Source organism: Anopheles coustani, chromosome 2, assembly GCF_943734705.1.
Source record: "Anopheles coustani chromosome 2, idAnoCousDA_361_x.2, whole genome shotgun sequence".
NCBI lineage: Eukaryota > Metazoa > Arthropoda > Insecta > Diptera > Culicidae > Anopheles > Anopheles coustani.
In genome coordinates, this window is record NC_071289.1 from 47,340,855 (window position 1) to 47,361,912 (window position 21,058).

The 21,058-nt window shown below is 43.1% G+C and overlaps 1 protein-coding gene and 1 long non-coding RNA gene across 3 annotated transcripts in view; one reads left to right on the forward strand and one right to left on the reverse strand.

Moving 5' to 3' along the window:
• LOC131262544 (potassium channel subfamily K member 16) overlaps positions 1-21,058 on the reverse strand; it is a 73,995-nt gene that overhangs the window by 24,191 nt on the left and 28,746 nt on the right. Inside the window, exon 2 of the mRNA XM_058264579.1 lies at positions 7,204-7,351. Coding sequence (XP_058120562.1) covers positions 7,204-7,351 — 148 coding nt within the window. The remainder of the gene's footprint in view (positions 1-7,203; positions 7,352-21,058) is intronic.
• On the forward strand, positions 14,107-15,899 carry LOC131262566 (uncharacterized). 2 transcript variants are annotated; one of them, XR_009178227.1, is made up of 6 exons: positions 14,107-14,266; positions 14,339-14,525; positions 14,603-14,732; positions 14,802-15,046; positions 15,442-15,560; positions 15,851-15,899. It is a non-coding gene; the product is annotated as an uncharacterized LOC131262566 (long non-coding RNA). The 2 variants fall into 2 exon arrangements; XR_009178226.1 differs by having other exon boundaries at positions 14,919-15,046.

Below are 21,058 nucleotides of genomic sequence, written 5' to 3' on the forward strand. Positions count from 1 at the left end.
GATGCTATGCGAATAACGACATAAATACATATTTATGTCATTTAACATACATGAATTTTTATTGACCGCTACTTTTCTGTGGAGTATTCGGCTGCTTTTCCTATTAAAGCAGCTGCGTTCATTCGAAGCTGCAAAAAAGAAAAACGGGAGAGGGCCCCTTTTGTTGGGCCCTCTCTTTCGCCTTCTCTCCCATTTCTCTTGCACAGCACACAGCGGGATTCGAACCCGAGCCACTGCCACTTTCAACTCCGGTCTGTGCACGCTAACCACTAGACAGTCGCTCTTACTTGAGAATGGCGCGCTAAATGTACAACATATATCTAGCTACATGCGTTTGCATGCATCGTTAGCGATCGCTAGCGTACCAAAACGTCCCAAATAACCTTTTGCGTGCTTTAACCTCGCGATGAGTTGATATCCGTTCAAAAACCGAGGGTTCTCCGTTCAACGGATAGTTGTGACAATAGCAGCTGCATCCGTGCAATTTTTGAGAGGTGAGCGCGCGAGAGCCCAGACCCGAAAGTTACTTCCGAGAGATTTTTTCTTTCGCTTCTACGCGCGGCTGTGACGTCACAGCCCTTGCGCGAATGAATACACTGGACGAAATTTGTTGTTGCGTTTACACCTTTTTATTTCTCGATTTCTTGTGAATCCAATAACACCGAAAACTAAGTTTACATCGATGATCCATCAAGAACAGCATACACACTATACAATAAACTATTTCGTATGAAACATACACACTTCACGGCAGCGCTTACCTGCTAGTTGAGGAAGTTTTTTGCTCAGCTTCTATCGGTCAGGTGCGTTGCTCCGGAACTTATCATTCTGCGTAAAAAGATGTCTCCAACTAGCTAGGATCGTAGGTTGAATAGTTGATAGTTCATTGAATACTAGATATACTACCCTGCAATAGATGAAATGTAAAAATTATATGTAATTATCGCCGAAAAACTTTAGCGACCTTACCGTGTTGCTTAGTTTACGTCGATCTGGCAAAATCGCTCTACGCATGTGATGAACGCAGCGAAGGAGTAAAAAATATTCACGTCTCCATCGTTCTAATGGAGAAATGCAAGCTCATGCTTGAAGCGACGGAGCACGCAGCGACGGATGCACGCAGTGACTGAGACAAACGCACAACGCGATGTGCCACAATGGAAAAATGTTGAGCTCGCTGTGCTTCCCCTTGTACGGGAGCGAGCGCGATGCAGGGTGCGCGCGTTCGATCACCCAAATAAGATCTCTCCATCGAAAAATTCGAGAACGGGATCGAAAAATGTGGCTAAGTCCGCGAGCGACGGATCTTCGCCACGTTCGCGGCATCTGCGGACGGCAATCATCGAGAGTGGCATCGCAAAAATCGGCTAAGTCCGAGAGAGCTGGTTTTTTTTGTATGGAGTTTTCTTTGGCATGCTCAATTTTCAAATGGAACCCATCCCAGGCTGGTTGGGGTGTGCTCATCCAACAGCAGGCCATTTAAGGCTCTCGCGGGGTCTTCGCGTACACATTAGAGGTGAAAGAGGCCACCCGGCTCAAAGCCTCTCAAAACCATATTTACTACTACTACTCTTCGCGTACACTCTCTGCACTGCCGTACGGTGGAGAGCGTGTAATTGTATGGAGCGAATTGCGTTCTTCGAGGGCTTCGCACTTGTTTGTATCCACGCGTGCTCAGGCTTCATACAAGTTTCGCTCACTCTTCATACAAGTTACGCTCGCGGGCGGGTTGAAAATTCTCAGCCCTGCAGCGCGAATGCGATAGAGCATTAGTCAGTCGCTGCGTCTCGCTCCGATCCACGGGGACAAGCCTGAGTTCATTCTAAATGATAGTAGGGAACCCTACAGAAAAGTAGCGGTCATTTTCCATAGCGAAACCCTGGTAGCGCAAAATTCATTTTCCGCTCCCAAATTCGCTCAAATGTGGGTCAGAGGGGGTCGGAAGCCAGGAGTTCGCTTCACCGGCGGTGCGGGGAGAGTATGATGAACGATTCCGAAGGCGAACATGTGGATCAGGGTTGGAGCAGAAGGTGAACACGGTTGGTGCGGGGTAAAACGATGAACGCACCATGAACGATCCCAAGCGCCACAAGCTTCGGGTCGAGGTAGGAAATCAATGGGCAAGAGCGAGATGGTGATAGCCTTGTCTCAACACACCAACGCAGAAATTTACACCAACGCAGAAATTCCCCCGTCACGCCACCGCCAGAAATCGCGCCCATCTGGTGCCGCGGCAACCGATCCGAACTGAAAAATCGAGGTTTGTGATTGGCTAGCCGAACCCTCATGTGTGAAGTCATCAAAGTGCGCATGCGCATTGCAATACGATACGAAGTTTAAATGCCCTGCGCGATCGGGTCTTCGAAGACCCAGCGCGAGCGATCGAAAACCCAGCGCGAGCAATCGAAAACCCAGCACGAGCGATTGAATATCCAGCGCGAGCCGACCACTATATGAAGAGCAAAAACCGAAACGCGTTGGCCATACGAATTCGCTCCGCGAGAGGTTTAAATGGCTAGAGCGGGTTGAGCGCGAACGATGCATTCCCATACAGTCCATACAAACGACTACGCAGTAGATATATATTGGGCCTTTAGCACACCGTTCTCAACAAAGAGCGACGGTCTTGCGGAAACAACGCGGTTCAATTCCGCGTAACAGCTCGAGACATGAGAATGTGTAGAAGGAATAGAAGAAAATAAGAGGGAGGGCCCCGAAAGGGGCCTCCATTTTTCGTTTTTGTCGTGGCAACTTCGGTTTTTATCTTCGGCTCGAGCTGGATATAATCTGACTATACTGGCGAGAATCCAGTTTTTACCCAGCGGCGTTTTACAAGGCGCAGTGATTCTAGGGATACTTGTTTCGTTTCTTTTTCGCCTTGCCATTCTGTTGGATGGCGAACTGTTGGATGGAACACAAACAGAAACTGTTTGCAATGTTCAATAAATGCATGAAATAAAACTAAAATATCTCTTCAAAAATCAGTAGTAGGCAAAAGTAACTTTAAAGCAAAGTATAGTACTACTAAAGATCTTTGAAATACAGTTCATATCATCCCAATCGTCTTACAACTGACGGAGTTATGACGCATCAAAGATCCATGTTTTTGACCGGTTATGCAACTTTGTTGAGCAATTTCTCGAAAACAACAAGCGATACAAAGATGTTTCATGCATCAAGTTGTTTGTCTTGAAGAAACCTATCGTTTGAAATGTCGTTTGTAAAAATCGGTTGAAAAATAAAAAAGTTGGTAATTTAACTGATTAATCATTTTTGTCAATCAAGTTACAGTACACCAAAAGTACCATTTTCAATGAATGATACACTCGCCTATAACAAACGCGCTGTGCAATGTATATCAAAAGTATGTTGTTTCTAAAAATTTTCCACTGTTCAAGGTCAATACAAACAACAATTCACATGATAGATGTTTGTAATAGAACCTTTTTGTAACGGTACCAATGCACGACAATCACACAATCGAGTGTTTGATCAAACGTAACTATATTTTACTTCCACACGTAAATTTATTAATTTTAAAGTTATCCGACTAGGATTTAAATCCACCTGCGCACTTGCACGGTTGACGACAAATGTCAGCTCATCCTGGTTTTAGGTCCCCGCATCCAAAAATCTGTACTTCTCGCCCCCTCAACTCAATGATTAGAGTTGAGAATGTGTGCGTTGGTCGTTTTCTTAGGGAGAGAGAGGGTGCGAATGCTTCCTAAGCATATTCTATCCTTTGCAACCATGCAACGCCAAACTATCCCCAATATGCTTACTGTGTTACGTTATTCCCGTATACACACGTACTTACGTACGAAACCTATTTGAGATATGTGAGTATGTTTCTTTTTGGAGCAACCACAGCATCATGTATTTGCGCATTCTGGTCATAGCAATCTCAGAGTGCAGGCGCAAGTGCATTGAGCAGCAAGTGTTATTATTGTGCCATTAATACTGTTGAGGTAAGACAAAACTAATAAACTTATGAAAATGATGGAAATCTAGGTACTTTAAATCAGTAACAATCTAACTTTTTTTACTTTCAGGAATGTAAAGCACAGTTAAGAATGCGTCAAATGATGCATGAGCTGGATCGCATATTCTAATAAGAATTTGATCTTTCTGGGACGGCAAGTCTACTGCAGAGGCCGGATCTCTACACTGGTAAGTCAGAAAACAGTGTGATCGCAAATATCCGAATAATAAACATTCGATGGCTTAATTCTCAAAAAGCAAATGTTTTGATTTCCCCGCAGCATTCTGCGGGTAGAAGAAAATATCACATTCATAGAATATACCATACACACCCACACCTACACGCGAGCTAGTCTCACCCACACCACCAAGCAAACCAATGCAAATGTGTGCGGCAATACATGGGCGATCCGTCAAATCCCAGCCTAAAATTTTCGGCCACTGGCTCGGATCTCTCGCTCTAATCTCGCATTCGCTCTTGCTTCCACTCGTACGTGGGTAGAGAACACGCGATGAGAGTGTGTGCGGTGCACGGCGAGCTGAGAGCGTGTGCGTTTCAACGCGTAGAACTTGCACCGCGCCCCACTCACACACGCTGCGTCCCCACGCACCGCGTCCATAAGCGTATGTTATTTTCTATGCTTCATGCACCTCTGGATGTCCATCATTTAGGTTTTGCTCTAATTTGTTATCTTTTTGCTAGTTGTAATTCTGTTGCAGATCGATGAACCATAAATCCATAATATATAACATGCTCGGATATTTTAATTTTAGTTAGTTATACATTTTAACTTTTGAGCGGATTCAAGGTGGAAAGAACGGGATTAGAGCCGTCCTGTACGAGTAAAAACTTTCGTATTGTTCCGAACTAACATTTTGTGGAAGACCGCAAGATCGTTCCAGCTACCGTTCGTGTGTAAGGACCTTAAATCATCTTCATAAGGTCCCTGATGAGCCATCGGCATCAGAAAGTTACGAGATGATGCGCAAACGATTTTTCAAATAAAAATATGTCGGTCAAAAAAACCCCTATTTTGTGGAAAATGTCCTCAATTCATAGTGGTCAAAACACATTAAAGAATGAACGTTCTTCATTCGCAATGCGTTCACGAAGCGAACGGCACATCACATAGCATCGATTAATATTTGATGTATAACGTGTCCGTTTTCGTGGCAAGGAATAGCCCAGACATTACCGACTATTTACTTTCAGATCCCAGGCATGGCATTGAACGGAACATCGAGACTTGAGTCGAGCGTTGGATCCAACAGCGCACCATAACCACGACGCATGATTCGCGAGTGAACGGAGAGCACGTCTATTCCCTAGCAATGCAGAGTCAAGACTGTTGGAAGAGAAGCAAAAATACGTGTATCGGAGAAATAATACGCGAGGCAAACACACAGGGCGAGCAACCCACACGTAAAAGTGGCAACGTTGCCAAAAGAATCAACTTTTTGGCTTCTTACAAGAACTTTTTTAAAGGGACACGCCGAAGCGCTTGAAAACCGACACCTTTTTCGGCCGCCTACGCCGGATTTTTCGGCCGCCGAGCTTTTAATAAAACCCGGCCGACAAGCTTATCGAAAAAGCACGTGTTCGGGAGACTGGGATTTTGACTTGCTGGGAGGTTGCTGGGACTCTTGCTGGAAGTACATGACAGCAGCAAAAAATTTGAATTTCTGTCAGCCGGGATAAATGCATGTGTCATTTAAAATATTTTTTATTAGGGAAAAACTTTTGATTTGAAAATTTATTTTTTCATTAAATTTATTTGATACGTAAACGTATTACATGAACAGAGAAAACAGGATTGATCCTTTTATATGAAAATTTTCATTAAGTTAATTGAGTCGGAGTGTTATAATTCATTATCAAATTTAAGGAAGGAGTAGAAATCCACTGCTTGTTACTGCAGGATCTGGCGCAACTCGTTTTACTTTGCTGTGAACAGGATCGCGATGTCCGAGTACCAATTATCAAGGAGTAAGAGTAGGACTGCATTCTGTGTTAACGTTTGCTATGCTGAAGAAGTGCTCTCGTTCTACTGCACTGCTGCGAGAGAACACAACATTCGATCTCTCAATGTCACACAGCGCGCTCCCGGGAGATCTGCTGAAGGAGACCACTCTGTCCGATTCATATTTAGCGACATCCGGGAAGGTGAATGCATAACAACTTTTTTTTTAAACTTTTTAAAAATGATGACATTGGACCATTGCACTCATACAAATTGTTTGATCGTGTTGTAAGTGAAGACGAAGTCAAGAATCGTTTAGCAGAATTTTATAACATTCTTTGGATATGCCTGATATGCCGTGTTTTAAAGATGGATCTGTTAATGATATGGGGGGGTCCGCGACAGCCGAGCGGTAGCGCCGGTTAGAAAATCGGCCCATGAGCGCCGGGGCTCACCACCTCGACGGCGTGGGTTCGAATCCCAACCGAGACCGGACCCTCCCCTGTACGAGAGGACTGACTATCCACGTACAACAGGGAAACAAGTCTCGTAAGCCCTTAACGGGCAGCCATGACCTAGAGGTCGTTACGCCAAGAAGAAGAAGAAGTTAATGATATGTGTCGACATCACCGAACATAATGAACTTTGAGTTCCAATGCTTTGTTATTTCAATATTAGCGTATTACTAATATTGGACGAGGCGAAGTTCGTAGGATCAGCTTATTTTAATTATAAACAGAATAAAGCCAGTTTTATTTGTTCATGTAATACGTGAAAGTATAAAATAAATTAAATGAAAAAAAAAACTTTTCAAAACAAAAACCTCCCCTAACCGTACTAAAAAAATAATGTATGTTACGTGACGTATGTATTCATGAACTAGTTTTTCGTCTTTGTCGTTAGTCGCATAACTTGTAGATGGCGATTAAATTTAGAGCACTAAAGCTTGCTGTAGACGTTACATATTAATCTGTACAGATGTTTGACGTCTACAGCTTTTCCTTTGCTCCTTCCAACATCCCTCGAGATATTCGGGATATCTGGAGGGATGTTGATGACAGACGAGGACGAGGAGAGAACAAAGGAAAGCTGCAGACGTCAAAGATCTGCACAGATTAATATGTGACGTCTACAGCCAACTTAACGATGTAAATGTGATATCAAAATGTTACATGTTGATGGTTTGGCTGAGCAAGAAATGACATTTGGTACCAATATTGACGACGACCAAATACAGCCTTAACGCAAAAAAAATACTTACTTTTCTTCAAATACACTTTTGTTGAATACGTTCACCTCACAGCAAGATATTTGCCACAGCCTCATTACTGTTTCATTCCTTTTAAAGGGTATTTGAGCAAACCTTTCTAGTGCCTCGTTGCCCTCTATCGCGATGAACATGACGGCACCTGTAATTGAAATTGTACATGATTGATGAGTTTTTTTCTAGCTGTTTCCTGCGAAGTTCCTTTGACGATTAAATTTAGTTTAATTTATCACATGCTACCGATTTATTTTAACAATTGTAAACTCTCATAATTTGTGTACACCTCCAGTATCGTTACCTTATGCCAAAACTGTATCTTAGTTGTAAGTATCTTGAATTGTGACAGCTGTCAGAATAAAACCACGAGGCGGATCTCTTCTGCAACCGACCTCCGACCAGAACGGTCGAACCTACGTATTTGTCCGTGTTCCTCTTGTGTGACCGAGACTCCTTGCTTTAACCTTCTAATTGTTTGAATCGTTACAGGGTTTGACAGGCCAACATACAACTGGGGCAACGTTCCTTCTAAATCGCACCTTCTTTCAAAACAATAACAAAATTGAAGTTCTAACGTCAACTGGGTTATCGATCAGCATCACGCTGTAACTTGACACGGAGGGCGTAACCGATCAGTGTCAAAAAGGAACTTGGCAATGAAATGAGCGTTCTAGACACGGCAGAAAATCATCACGCTTCTGATGTTTCATATTGTTGTACTTTTTTCATTGGAGTTTACCGCTGTATATATTTTAAAAATCGCGCGCTTTTTTGTACGTCTGGTTTCACATACCTGGTGAATTGCAAAGTGTAGCAAAAGTGTCTTGTGAAGATTCAAGTGAGAAATTACATTGTGTATTGAACAATGGAGGGTGAGAACGAATTCAACGAGTTCCTTGAGATAGAGATGTTGGATAGCGAAGAAGAAAACGAAGGTTTGCATTTGTATGAAAGCCTGATTCTCCATGGAATTCGATTATCCGGTGTCAGCCCAGTTCCGAACAACCCGGACAAATGTTTAAAGTATGTATGTAATGTAGTATGTATGTAATGTAATTCACCAGGTATGTGAAACTTAACGTACAAAAAAGCGCGCGAATTTTAAAATATATACAGCGGTAAACTCCAATGAAAAAAGTACAACAATATGAAACATCAGAAGCGTGATGATTTTCTGCCGTGTCTAGAACGCTCATTTCATTGACAAGTTCCTTTTTGACACTGACCGGTTACGCCCTCCGTGTCAAGTTACAGCGTGATGCTGATCGATAACCCAGTTGACGTTAGAACTTCAATTTTGTTATTGTTTTGAAAGAAGGTGCGATTTAGAAGGAACGTTGCCCCAGTTGTATGTTGGCCTGTCAAACCCTGTAATAATTTGTCTCGGTTTAGTGTTTTACACAATATGAATTTTCTTTTAATGTTTTTAACGATTCAAACAAGGTAAGTTGTGTGCTAGACGTATTTAACATTAAGCTGTTGTTGGAACACGGCCAGTCACAGACAATTTCTATTTTCCACCAGTACTTTGTTTTTTTTTCTACTGCAGGGAATGATGAGTTAAGTTTGCCACATACTTCTTCCGCCGCTTTTCCATTAACTATTTGACGTCCGCACAATTCACGGTGTCGTAACGCTTTACGACCGGCGCTTTTTCACTAGTTCCCCCGTATCTGGCCGCCCTGTTTGATCATTCTTTTTCAAACTTTATTAAGCTGGCTATAGACGTTACATATTAATCTGTACAGATGTTTGACGTCTACAGCTTTTCCTTTGCTCTTTCCAACATCCCTCCAGATATCCGAGTATTTGCGATATCTGGAGGGATGTTGGAAAGAGATAACGATTTGATTTTAATAACAATTAAAACGGAGTTTCATAACTGAATTACATTTGGGAAGGCTAGAAATAAGTAATACAACGAAAAACCCGATGTTTCGTGGATAATATTGCTCGTTTTGTTCGCGATTGTTGAGCAATGTAGAGGTCTCCAGATTTAAATTCGATTTCAAATATCAAGTTTGAAATTAGTAGCAATCGCTGCACGGTTCTGTTTGTTTCAATAATGTGAATGGCGAAAATTAACACAAAGGCTCTGGCTCATTTCCATGAACCGAAATCCGATGGACCTTTACTCATGCGCACACGTGCATAGAGCGATTAACGGCATTATTGCGGTAGTTGCGTTAATGTGAAGACGCGTTACTACCGTATTGCAGCCTGTAGCAATTCATCATTTTTAATCATTATTTCAATGTTGTTCTTTCATTTATTCAATTCTATAGCAAAAAGTACGAAAAACAAAGTAGAAGAAGAAGTTAAACGACAAATAAAGAAATTAATTAGTTTCATGTATGCAATTTCATTCCATTAGCTTCATGCAATTTCATTCCGCAATCAAAACAATACGCGGGAGCGGAGCAAAGTAGTGCGCCGTGATGGGAGAGAGAATGGAATGTCATGGAAAACGATGTCCATAATATTGGATGTTAAACCTCGGGCATCGCCAACTGACAAATAGCCCAGAGTGATTATTGCACTGACTTATCCTATCGAGACAACATGACGACAAAATAGTAGAAAAAGACGCATTGGTGAGAACTGAAGACGAGCTGGGAGAAAGATTGGGGCTGGATATAGTAGAGAGCGGAATACGAGAGCAACTATGTTTTTGCTCTCTTTTTCTGGCGCGCTTGGTGTGCGTGTCACCTCTGACTCAACGTTGTGAGCCTGTAATCCGACCCCCCGTTAAGCGGAAATCGGGGGGTCCGAAAGAAAAAGCCAAAAAACTGCTCGATATTCAGTGTACCGCCGTTCGCTGGGCGCCGTTCGTTGGGTTTGATCTATCGATATGGGAAGAGCGTTCGCGGTAGCTAATTCGAGTAGAAATTATTACCGATAGATAAAGTCCCAATCTGCAAGGTTTGGCTTAAAAGACCGAATGCCTCAATTTACGATGCAGAGTTGAGGAGTTTGAATGGTTTTTACTGCGCTTGGTTTCTGCTTGTGTCCGTGTAGTTACATACTGTCAAGCGGGATTAAAGTGCATTTCGTGCGATTTTCAATCTGGTTTTGAAGGTTCTTATTTTTCTTCCTTGCATTGTATTTCTGTCACAGCAAAACAGGCACGATACGAATCGTAAATATTTGATTGTTTATTCCGTGCAGCCGACTATCGTAGCATCATAGATCAGAGTTTTTTCATCGATACAATGAACGAAAAGGGTGAAAAATTCATCACAGTGAAGAAAAGAACAACTCGTAAGAAGGTTTGGCAACAGCAGACGACACAGCTGAGTTAGAGGAAATGTTCGGATCATTGTACGGAAGTTTGACTCAACGCAGTGATCCCGCTTTCATCTTCAGACATAATTGCTTATATAACAACCTGTGCTTTTTTTGTTTAATATCAGGGGAATCTTCGAAAGATCCGGGCGCGACTCCGAATGCCGGATTTTTCCGACCAAACCACCTGACGGGCGCTACCCGTTTCATCACTGGTCGTTACCGCGAGCTGTGAGCCAGTGGTTGTGGCATGGCTCATTAAAAAGCATTGACGCCGAAAGGCGCTTGGGCTCTCGCAAAGTTCTTGCGCTAGAAAGCTCCTGTCTGGCCACATCAGCTGCGCGACATCTGTGCCGGGTGCCACCTACAGGACGACCTTCCGCCGGTTAGCGGCCCGCTATCGTCAGAGGGCTGCGGCTAGTCTCATCGGATGTCACCTCCCCATGCAGCGTGACTGCCCCTACTTCTGGAACGGGTGGTGGTGCAGTAGCCCGCCTCCTCGTTCCTCGGCTCGGCTACGGTCCTCGGGATTGGCGCGAGGCTGTGTACTGTTGCTATAGACAACTCCTTCCGCCGCGGGGGCGAATTCCGGCACCGATCAGCATGGCTGCTGCGGCTCGTAGGACGATGGCTAGTGCTGCTGCTATCGTCAACGCTACGGACAATAATGTGTGCTTGACGAAGACATCCGGCAAGGTTCAAGTTGTGTGTTTGAACTAGTTTTAAAAAAAGCAGCATTCACATAATGGATCTCTCCGGAAGAGCTACAAACATACACAGTGATAGTTAGACCGTGGCTCAGGCCGCATCGAAAAATTTGGCCAACAATCCACTCCAGAAACTGTAACAATTGTGTTTTTGTATTACTGGATTGAAAATAAATAAAAAATCTGGCTGTTGGAAGGCTGTTGGAAAGTATTGGAATTAGCCTCATTCCGTCATTATCATTTTTATGCCAAGAATCATGTCAGAAGATCAAGTATTATTAAACACCGTTCTTACGGTTTAGAACGATACATTTATTGTTTTGTAGTCGTGCGAGCGTTTGGAATATGTATTTAAAAATACATACTCAGAACAAAAAACTTGTAATAAAATGTTCTACATATTGAATTGCATGCACTTGCTCCATTTATATATGATAACTGAATGAACATAATTGTCCAATCGAATGGTCTAGTGGTTAGGGGAGCTGAACACGAAATATGCAGTCGATGGTTTGATACACATGCAGGTATGTAATAAAAATTTACTAATACATATACGAAAATCTACATGCTTTCAGAAAACGAAACTCTACAACAACACGTAGTAGTCAAAGCAATGACGAAGGACAGAGACGTGGGTGTTCGAAAAAAGGAGGGACAATTTTTTTCGTTCGAATTTTCGAAATCCCCACTTTTTGACATATGCGGTCTTTTAACCGTGTTATTTAGACGTCTTTTAATGGTCTTTTAATCGATTAAAAGACCACTAAAAGACGTCTTTTAAAGTGACGTTTGCAGCTTGGGGTGATACCGATCGATACCCAAGCTGCAAACGTCACTTTAAAAGACGTCTTTTAGTGGTCTTTTAATAGATTAAAAGACCGTTAAAAGACGTCTAAATAACACGGTTAAAAGACCGCATATGTCAAAACGTGGGGATTTCGAAAATTCGAAATAAAAAATTGTCCCTCCTTTTTTCGAACACCCACGTCTCTGTCCTTCGTCATTGCTCTGGTTGCTACGTGTTGTTGTAGAGTTTCCTTTTCTGAAAGCATGTAGATTTTCATATATGTATTAGTAGATTTTTATTACATACCTGCATGTGTATCAAACCATCAACTGCATATTTCGTGTTCAGCGCTCCTAACCACTAGACCATTCGATTGGACAATTCTTTTTAGTCAGTTGCCATATATAAATGGAGCAAGTGCAATACGTAGAACATTTTATTACAATTTTTTTCCGGTTATGTCTTTTTTAAATACATATTCTAAACACTCACACAACTACAAAATAACAAATGTATCGTTTTAAACCGTAAGAACGGTGTTTAATGATTCTTCGCATAAAAATGATGATGACAAAATGAGGCTAATTCCAATACTTTCCAATAGCCGCTTTGAGAAAATATTTTGCGGATTTTTTATTTATTTTCAATCTAGTAAAACAAGAAACACAATTGTTACATTTCGAGCAATCGAGGTGGACAAATTATTCAACATTCATATCGGCAGTCACGCATCGACATCGTTCGATATATCCTCCGCTAAGAACGCGATAACACCAATTATCAGCTCATGCAAATCTTTTGTATCAAGATGTTCCACATCAAGTGTTTCATTTGATTCCCCTGCGCATGACACAGTTGGTTGAGTCCGTTCGAAACATCCTCCTGCTGGGGTGGATTTTGCGCATTGTTGGGCAAATCGTCCTCACGACGGAAGGAGTTGACGGAGTGTGTTGTTGTTGAGTTGTTGTGAACACAGCACCATTGCACAGCACACAGCCTCGCGCCGATCCCGAGGACCGTAGCCGAAGCAGCAGGCAACCGAGGAACAAGGAGGCGGGCTGCTGCACCACCAGCCGTTCCAGAAGTAGGAGCTGTGACGCTGTACGGGAGGTGACAGTCGACGAGACTAGCCGCAGTCCTCTGACGGCGGCGAAGGAAGCGGCCGTCTCGGAGGCCTCGACGTCGGGCCGCTAACCGGAGGTAGGTTGTCCTGTAGGTGCCAGCTGATGCGTTCAGACAGGAGCTTTCTAGCGCAAGAGCTTTGCGAGAGCCAGGCGGCTTTGGGCGTCAATACTCTTCAATGAGCCATGCCCCAACCACTGGCTCAAACCTCTTCTTTCGATCTTTCGAAGATTCCCTTGATGTTAAACAAAAAAAAACACTGATTGTTATACAAACAATTATGGCTGAAGATGAAAGCGGGATCACTGCGTTGAGTTAATCTTCCGAACGATGATACGAACATTACCTCTGCCTCAGCTGTGTCGTCTGCTGTTGCCGAACCTTCTTGCAAGTTGTTGTTTTCTTCACTGTAATTAATTTTTTCACCCTCTTCGCTCATTGTATCGATTGGATGCTTTAAAATACACTGATCTGTGATGCTACGATAGTCAGCTGCATGAAATAAACAACCAAATATTTACGATTCTCATCGTGCCTGTTTCGCTTTGACAGAAATACAATGCAAGGAAGAAAAATAAGAACCTCCTAAACCAGATTGAAATTTACACGAAATGCACTTAAATCCCGCTTGACAGTATGTAACTACACGGACACAAGCAGAAGCCAAGTGCAGTAAAAACCATTCAAACTCCTCAACCCTGTATTGTAAATTGAGTCAATCGGTCTTTTAAGCCAGACCTTGCAGATTGGGTATGGACTGAAGTCTTGCGTTCGCGATAGGCACCATAGCCCGCCGCAGATGCCGCGATAGCAAAGGAGCGCCTTTTTGTGCGATCGTACGAGCGCGACAATGTGCGTGTGGATGTTTTTTCCCGTTCGTACGGCGCATTTCACACGCAGAGTGATTTTGACACATCGAAGTAAACAAAGCAGCACGGTAAGTTCGCTAAAGTTTTTCGCTGATAATTACATATTATTTATACATTTCAGCTGTTATAGGTTAATATTTCGCTGCATCAATCAACATTCAACCGATCAACATACGATTCTGACCAGTTCGCGACGTCATTCTACCGTCGGACGATACTGCATCAGGTCGACGCGCGCCTGCGTTTCCTTGCAATGAAACCTTAGCAGTGAAAACGTAAACAATGAAGTAAGCTGTGAAGTGTTGTGTTTCATTTGAAGTAGGTTACCTTTTTTTAAAAACTCTTTTCTGTTCGTACAGCATCGTGAATTTTATATGCGTATAAGGTGAGGTTTTTCCCTTTTGATTACATCAAAGCACAGCGTCCAGCTAACATGTACAAGCTACCGTTTTGCGAAGAAGCCAAGTCGTGTGTTTCGTGTCAGATCGACACGCGCATCGACCTGTTAGTTAGCAGATTAGCAGAGGAAACATTGGAAACAATCAGGTAAGCTTTGAAGTGAAAGTCTTCTTAACTGAAATACACTAACATTACATCGTTGCAATTGTCTTCTGTGTTTCTAGCTTCATGGCCGGTACAAAATCTCTTAAATTACTAGCGTTTTGCGTTGGTACATCCAGCGGTTCAACACATACGCACGATAAATCTCGTAGCGTTAGATATTTAACAACGGAACCTTCCGGAAATATACAGGTGAGCGTAAAGCGAAAGTTTGTTCGTTGTCATAATGTTGCTATTGTTATGTCTATTGTGTTCTTCCAGTTCAACTGAATGTTTTCGAATGTGCTGCGTGCAACAACTTCATATTTTGATATCATCTTAAATAAGCAGTGCTACGCTTCTTGGAACATAACTAAGCTATTCTTCGTTCAATTTTAGATCATCCACCGTGTATGACATCAACTCATGTACGATGTACCTGGAATGTTTGACCTATTAGACAAAACCACATACGATTCGAAGGATACGATAAGTATAGTAAACGAACCTGACGAGGAGATCTATGGGTAAGCTATAATTTTATCGCTTGTTTAAAATACGATTAAGAAACGGATGACTGTCTTAACCCACTATAATTCATAATAACTTTGCAACCACCACATACGACCTTGATTATATGATCCAACCACTTAGAACCTACAGTGTTTTCCTAATAAGGAGCATATTGTTTTATTTTAATTGATATTAACTTTATCAAATATTATAAACTTAATAAACCAATTAGACTTGCCACAAACAATTTAGCTGAGATGGTTGGAATATCAATGTTCCGTGATAGTATCGGAAAGGCATTGCATTGATATTTATTGAAATGTTATTCTTTTCTTTAAATTAAATGCTATAAGACTAATTGAATTGGGTAAAACTTTATTTGGTAACTAATATTTTCGAAACATTCTAGATAATTTCGTCATCGATGCGCGTTTGAAATTTTGCGAATGACCTAATGTCTGGTACTTTCAACAGCACCACTTGATGATCCTCAACATCATCATAGCGGATTGACGGGCAGATCATATGGTAAGCTATTTGTTATATTTACTATCATAGTAATAAGGATCATACCCCAAACCTAAGCTTTATAACTTTTAAAGCACCAATTTGCTAACACTGCATTTGCAAATCGTGAATATCCGATACCACAGATGATTTCGTGTATCAACTGTGTTTAGTTGATATCGTAAATAATCAATAACAACTCTGCTGGCGTTAACTTAGAATATCAACTCAATGACGATTTTTACAGATAAACATTTATGTATTCAATTGTTTTCTTTTTTTCGTTTCAAATTTACCATTGGATGCCGAAGATCGCGTAATTCAACTGTAAGCAACCAAAAAATCGGTAAATAAATTGTAAAAAAGGAAATAATTTTCGTTCAGCGTATTTATTCGGCGCATGGACTGTGACGTCACAGCCAAGCGTCGGAGTGAAAGAAACAAATACACCGCGGGGAAAAGTAACTCAAGGCCCTGGGGCTCTCGCGCGCTCACCGCTGAAATAGCCCGCGAAGACGCTGCAGCATGCTATCGCGGGGAGTTGTCGCTTCCGGCTATTATTTGCAGATAGCCGGCTATAACCCGCTCAACTCAACGTTGTATACCCTTCATGGGGCAGTTGGTCAACACGGTTGCGCCGTTGCGCCGAAAAGAAGATGGCTTCATTTTCATTGGTAAAATAATCATTAAAAAAAGGTAAAATGTTGCTGAATTGATGATGTTTATGGCCCACCTCATAACCCTGCACAGGATTAAGATGAGGCGGATTGTCTTTAAGATACATAGTATAAAACAAAAAAATATCATTAATTTATTATAAAATCAAAATAACATATTATGAATGGGTGATATGAGAATCACACTACAAAGTCTTCGTAAGGATGATAGGTTGCTCGCCTGTAGAGATCAACTCAAAACAAATCCTTACAAGGTGAGTGACAAACAAGTGCATTTGACGCGCGCGTGTCTCAATTCTGTGCAGCCTCTGACAATAAGAAAACAACCAAGGTAAAAATTTCATTAAGTTTGTTTCTTAATTATCATCATCATCTATGATTGACGAATGCTGTGTACACATATGATACTTTCTATCCAACTAACTAACGTACTCTATCCTGAACCAAACTACTTCTAACATATGCCGCACACAATCTTTTGAACTCAGGTAGTGTACTCGCACTGACAATTATGATTGGTAGTTTATTATAGTACTGAACACCTTTATAGAACAAAGAATTCTCGGTTCGTTAGCTCTCCGGGTAAAGTGAAGATGGATATCACAGCCTCGTTCCACTCTCTCGCTCAAATATCCAGGTAGATGACCTTTAAGAAGCTTATGGACGAATTTCATGGTGCGGTACAAAACTCTTTGTTTAACTGACATCAATTGCAGAATGTTAACCATTGTCTAAGACGATGTGAACAGATTACAGCCCAATACATGGCTTTATTTTGCAATACAGAGCCAAACGACACAGGCACTGAAATTCTTATTTACTGCCAACATTTTCGTATCGCCAAAAACTCGTATGAAAAGTGCCACTAAGATTCCTGAAATTCATAACAATGTGCAAAGTTCTTCTTACTCCATAGAAGCTGGGATGCGAGTGTCAAAAGTGAAGAAGTATTTGGAAATATTTATAGCGTATTTCGCGACGACCGCGATTGTCTGCATTCAGAAAAGAAGTCGGGTGGAGGAGCACTTTGGTCTGTGAATGGGGTAGGATCCGACGCCTCCTGAAGGCTATATAGATTCTCCTACCCAACTCCTATTCTGGTATGTCCAAGCCATACAGACCGTGTACATGTAGCCCCGCTTATCCGGGTCCAATCCCACCCCCTTTGGAGGATGGGGTTGCATGCCTAAGGTAGAAGGGCGGTGAGCAGTCCGGGTTGCCGGGCTGCTTGAACGCCTGGGGGGCAACCAGGCGCAACCAAAGCAGCTTTGGCAGCCACTGGGTCGCAGGGCCAGTCACCCGGCCCCAGTACCTCCGACTACAGAAAGACGAACGAATATACGGAACGGATTCAACGGTAACGGACCTATGCAACGCCCCCGGACAACGATTAAAATGGGCTCATGGAACGTACGCACAATGTATAGAACCGGAGCCTTGAAACAATTGGACGAAGAACTAGCCAAGCTAAACATGGACATCGTCGCACTACAAGAGATACGCTGGCTAGGTAGTGATGTGCAGAATAGGCGTGGCAGTAGCTACGACAACTACTACAGCTGCCACGACCGCCACCACATGCTCGGCACGGGCTTCGCCGTAGGTCAACGCGCGAAGTCCGCAGTCATTGATTTCAAGGCTATAAACGATAGGCTATGCTACCTGCGCATGCGAGGCAAATTTTATAATATAAGCCTCATTAACGTTCATGCCCCTACCGAAGACAAAGATGAAGAGAAGAAGGACCTGTTTTACGGCCGCCTCGCGAAACTCTATGAAAGTTGCCCCAGGTATGACCTCAAAATCATCCTGGGGGACTTCAATGTAAAAGTCGGTAGGGAGTCGATGTACCGCCAGTACATCGGAACCCACAGTGTACACGAGCACAGTGATGAAAACGGTAGTAGATTGGTCCAGTTCGCAGCAGCGAGCAATCTGGTCATCGGAAGTACCAAGTTTGCGCGACGGGACATCCACAAAATCACGTTTATCCCCGGATGGAGCCACTTCCAACCAGATCGACCACGTGTTGATAAATCGCCGCTACCAATCGAGTCTGTTAAACGTCAGAACTTATAGAGGGGCCAACATCGATTCTGATCATTACCTGGTTGGCTAAATGATAAGATGCAGGATCGCCTGCCCACGAGCCAACGTGGGTAGAAACAACACGCAGACACGATACAAAACGGACTCTCTTAAGGACAGTCGAGTCCAACTCTCCTACCAGGGAGCCATAGATGAATCTCTACTACTGCAAAAAGGAGAATCAGATACGAGCGGGAGATGGGATGCTCTAAAAACAACGATCACGAACTGTGCCAAAAACATTTTAGGAGAACGTCGTGGCAACACCAGATCTGGCTGGTACGACGAGGAGTGTAGACTTGTGAATGAACGCAAAACTGCGCATACCGAGCAATGCAGCAGAAACAAAGAACACGGGCATGCGCAGAAGAATATCACCGGTTTAGACGTGAAGAGAAATTAGTTTTCAAGCGGAAAAAGCAACTGTGGGAGGACGCTAAAATGCAAAAACTCGAGGAAACCAGAGTGCGTTACGGACCCACAAGATAGTTTTACCAAGCGATAGCAAGCCACCGAAGCACCTTTACTCCGAAGGTGACCTGCTGTCACAGTAAGGATGGAGATCTGGTCAGCAACCAGCCAGAGGTCCTCTCGCGGTGGGCTCAGTACTTCGATGAATTACTAAATGATCAGTTTAACGAGCAGCTGGAGGCTCCACCAGCAGATGAAATCATGCTTCAGCCACCTAGCATTGAAGAAACACGAAAGGCTATCCGTCGCCTCAAGAACAATAAGTCGCTTGGCACGGACGGAATAACAGCCGAACTGATAAAAAACGGAGGCGCAAATCTAGAGAACGAAATTCATCGACTGATATCTGAGATATGGGATAGCGAATCGATGCCTTGTGATTGGAATATTGGTATCATCTACCCCATATACAAAAAGGGAGATAAGTTAGACTGCAATAACTACAGGGGTATTACGGTGTTGAATACTGCCTACAAAATATTCTCCCTCGTTCTTCAAGAACGACTTGACCCATACGCTGAAGGGATAGTAGGAAACTATCAGAGGGGATTCCGAAGAGGGAGATCAACCACTGATCAGATCTTCACCATACGGCAAGTCTTGGAGAAGATGGCAGAGTACCAACAAAACACTTTCCATCTCTTCATTGACTTTAAAGCCGCATATGATAGCATAGCCAGGGTAAACTGTATCAAGCCATGAGCTCATTTGGAATCTCGGCTAAATTAATCAGACTTGTAAGAATGACCATGACCAACGTTACTTGTCAGGTGAAGGTGGATGGAAAACTCTCAAGTTCCTTTGCTACCACCAAGGGACTGCGCCAAGAGGATGGGCTTGCCTGTATACTCTTCAACCTAGCGCTAGAGAGGGGCATCCGAGACTCGGAGGTGGAAACTTCGGGGACCATCTTCTATAAGTCAATACAGATCCTGGCATACGCTGATGATATTGATATTATTGGTAGAAGACTCTCCTATGTAGCAGATGGTATGCTTCTGAAGGATCGAGCAAGCGGCGAATAACCTCGGACTGCAGATAAACGAGGGAAAAACCAAGATGATGGTGGCACCATCAGCGGCCCTGCCAACAATTGCCGAAAGCCTACGCGGGGGTGACGTACAAGTAGGTGAACGCACTTTTGAAGTCGTCCAAAATTTCACCTACCTTGGGTCAAAGGTCAGCACCGACAACAACATTGAAGATTAAATTCGCGCTAGGGTGCTGGCAGCCAACCGGTCATATTACAGTCTGAGAAATCTCTTCCACTCACGATACCTGTCAAGACAGTCGAAGCTGGGACTATACCGGACATACATGGTACCAGTGCTCACATACGACATCGAGACATGGACTCTGTCCAAATCTGACGAAACACTCTTAGCCGTGTTCGAGAGGAAGATGCTCAGGAGGATTTTTGGCCCCGTATGTGAGGAGGGACAATGGAGGAGCCGCTATAATGACGAGCTCTACGAGCTGTACGGTGACCTCACTGTCGTACAGCGAATTAGACTCGCCAGGCTCCGGTGGGCTGGTCATGTCATTAGAATGGCACCGGACGACCCAGCCCGTAAAGTCCTTTTAGGCTGTTCCCAAGGACAGAGGAGGCGTGGTAGGCCTAAATTGAGGTGGAAGGATGGCGTAGACGAAGCCGCCAATAAAGCCGGGACACGGAATTGGACCAACGTGGCGAGCGACCGTGAGCGGTTTCGGATGGAGCTTCGTCAGGCCAAGACCGCTCAGCGGTTGTAGCGCCACATAAGTAGGTAACTAGGAGGAGTACTTATAGCAATATTAGTCTAATTCAAATCTGAACTCATCCCCGCTAGGAAATTTGCTGAACCATGTTCAAGGTTGGGTTAAGATGCATCTTCTGGGTGAAACACATGTATTCATCTCAGTATATTTTCCACCACACACTGCACGAAAAGAGGCTTATGAACTTTTCTTCAATACCGCAGACGAAATGATGTCCAGTTTGCTTCCTGCGGTAAAAGTCCATATATATGGTGACTTTAACCAGCGCACCATTGATTTCATTCCAGATACAGAAAACGAAAGTATTCTGATTCCACTGATTGGTGAAAATGAAACACTTGAGTATTTCTTTGAAAAAACTGATAATTTTGGTCTAAATCAGATTAATCATGTTAAAAATACGCAAAATTCTTCTTCTTGGCGTAACGACCTCTTGGTCATGCCTGCCCGTTAAGGGCTTACGAGACTTGTTTCCCTGTTGTACGTGGATAGTCAGTCCTCTCGTACAGGGGAGGGTCCGGTCTC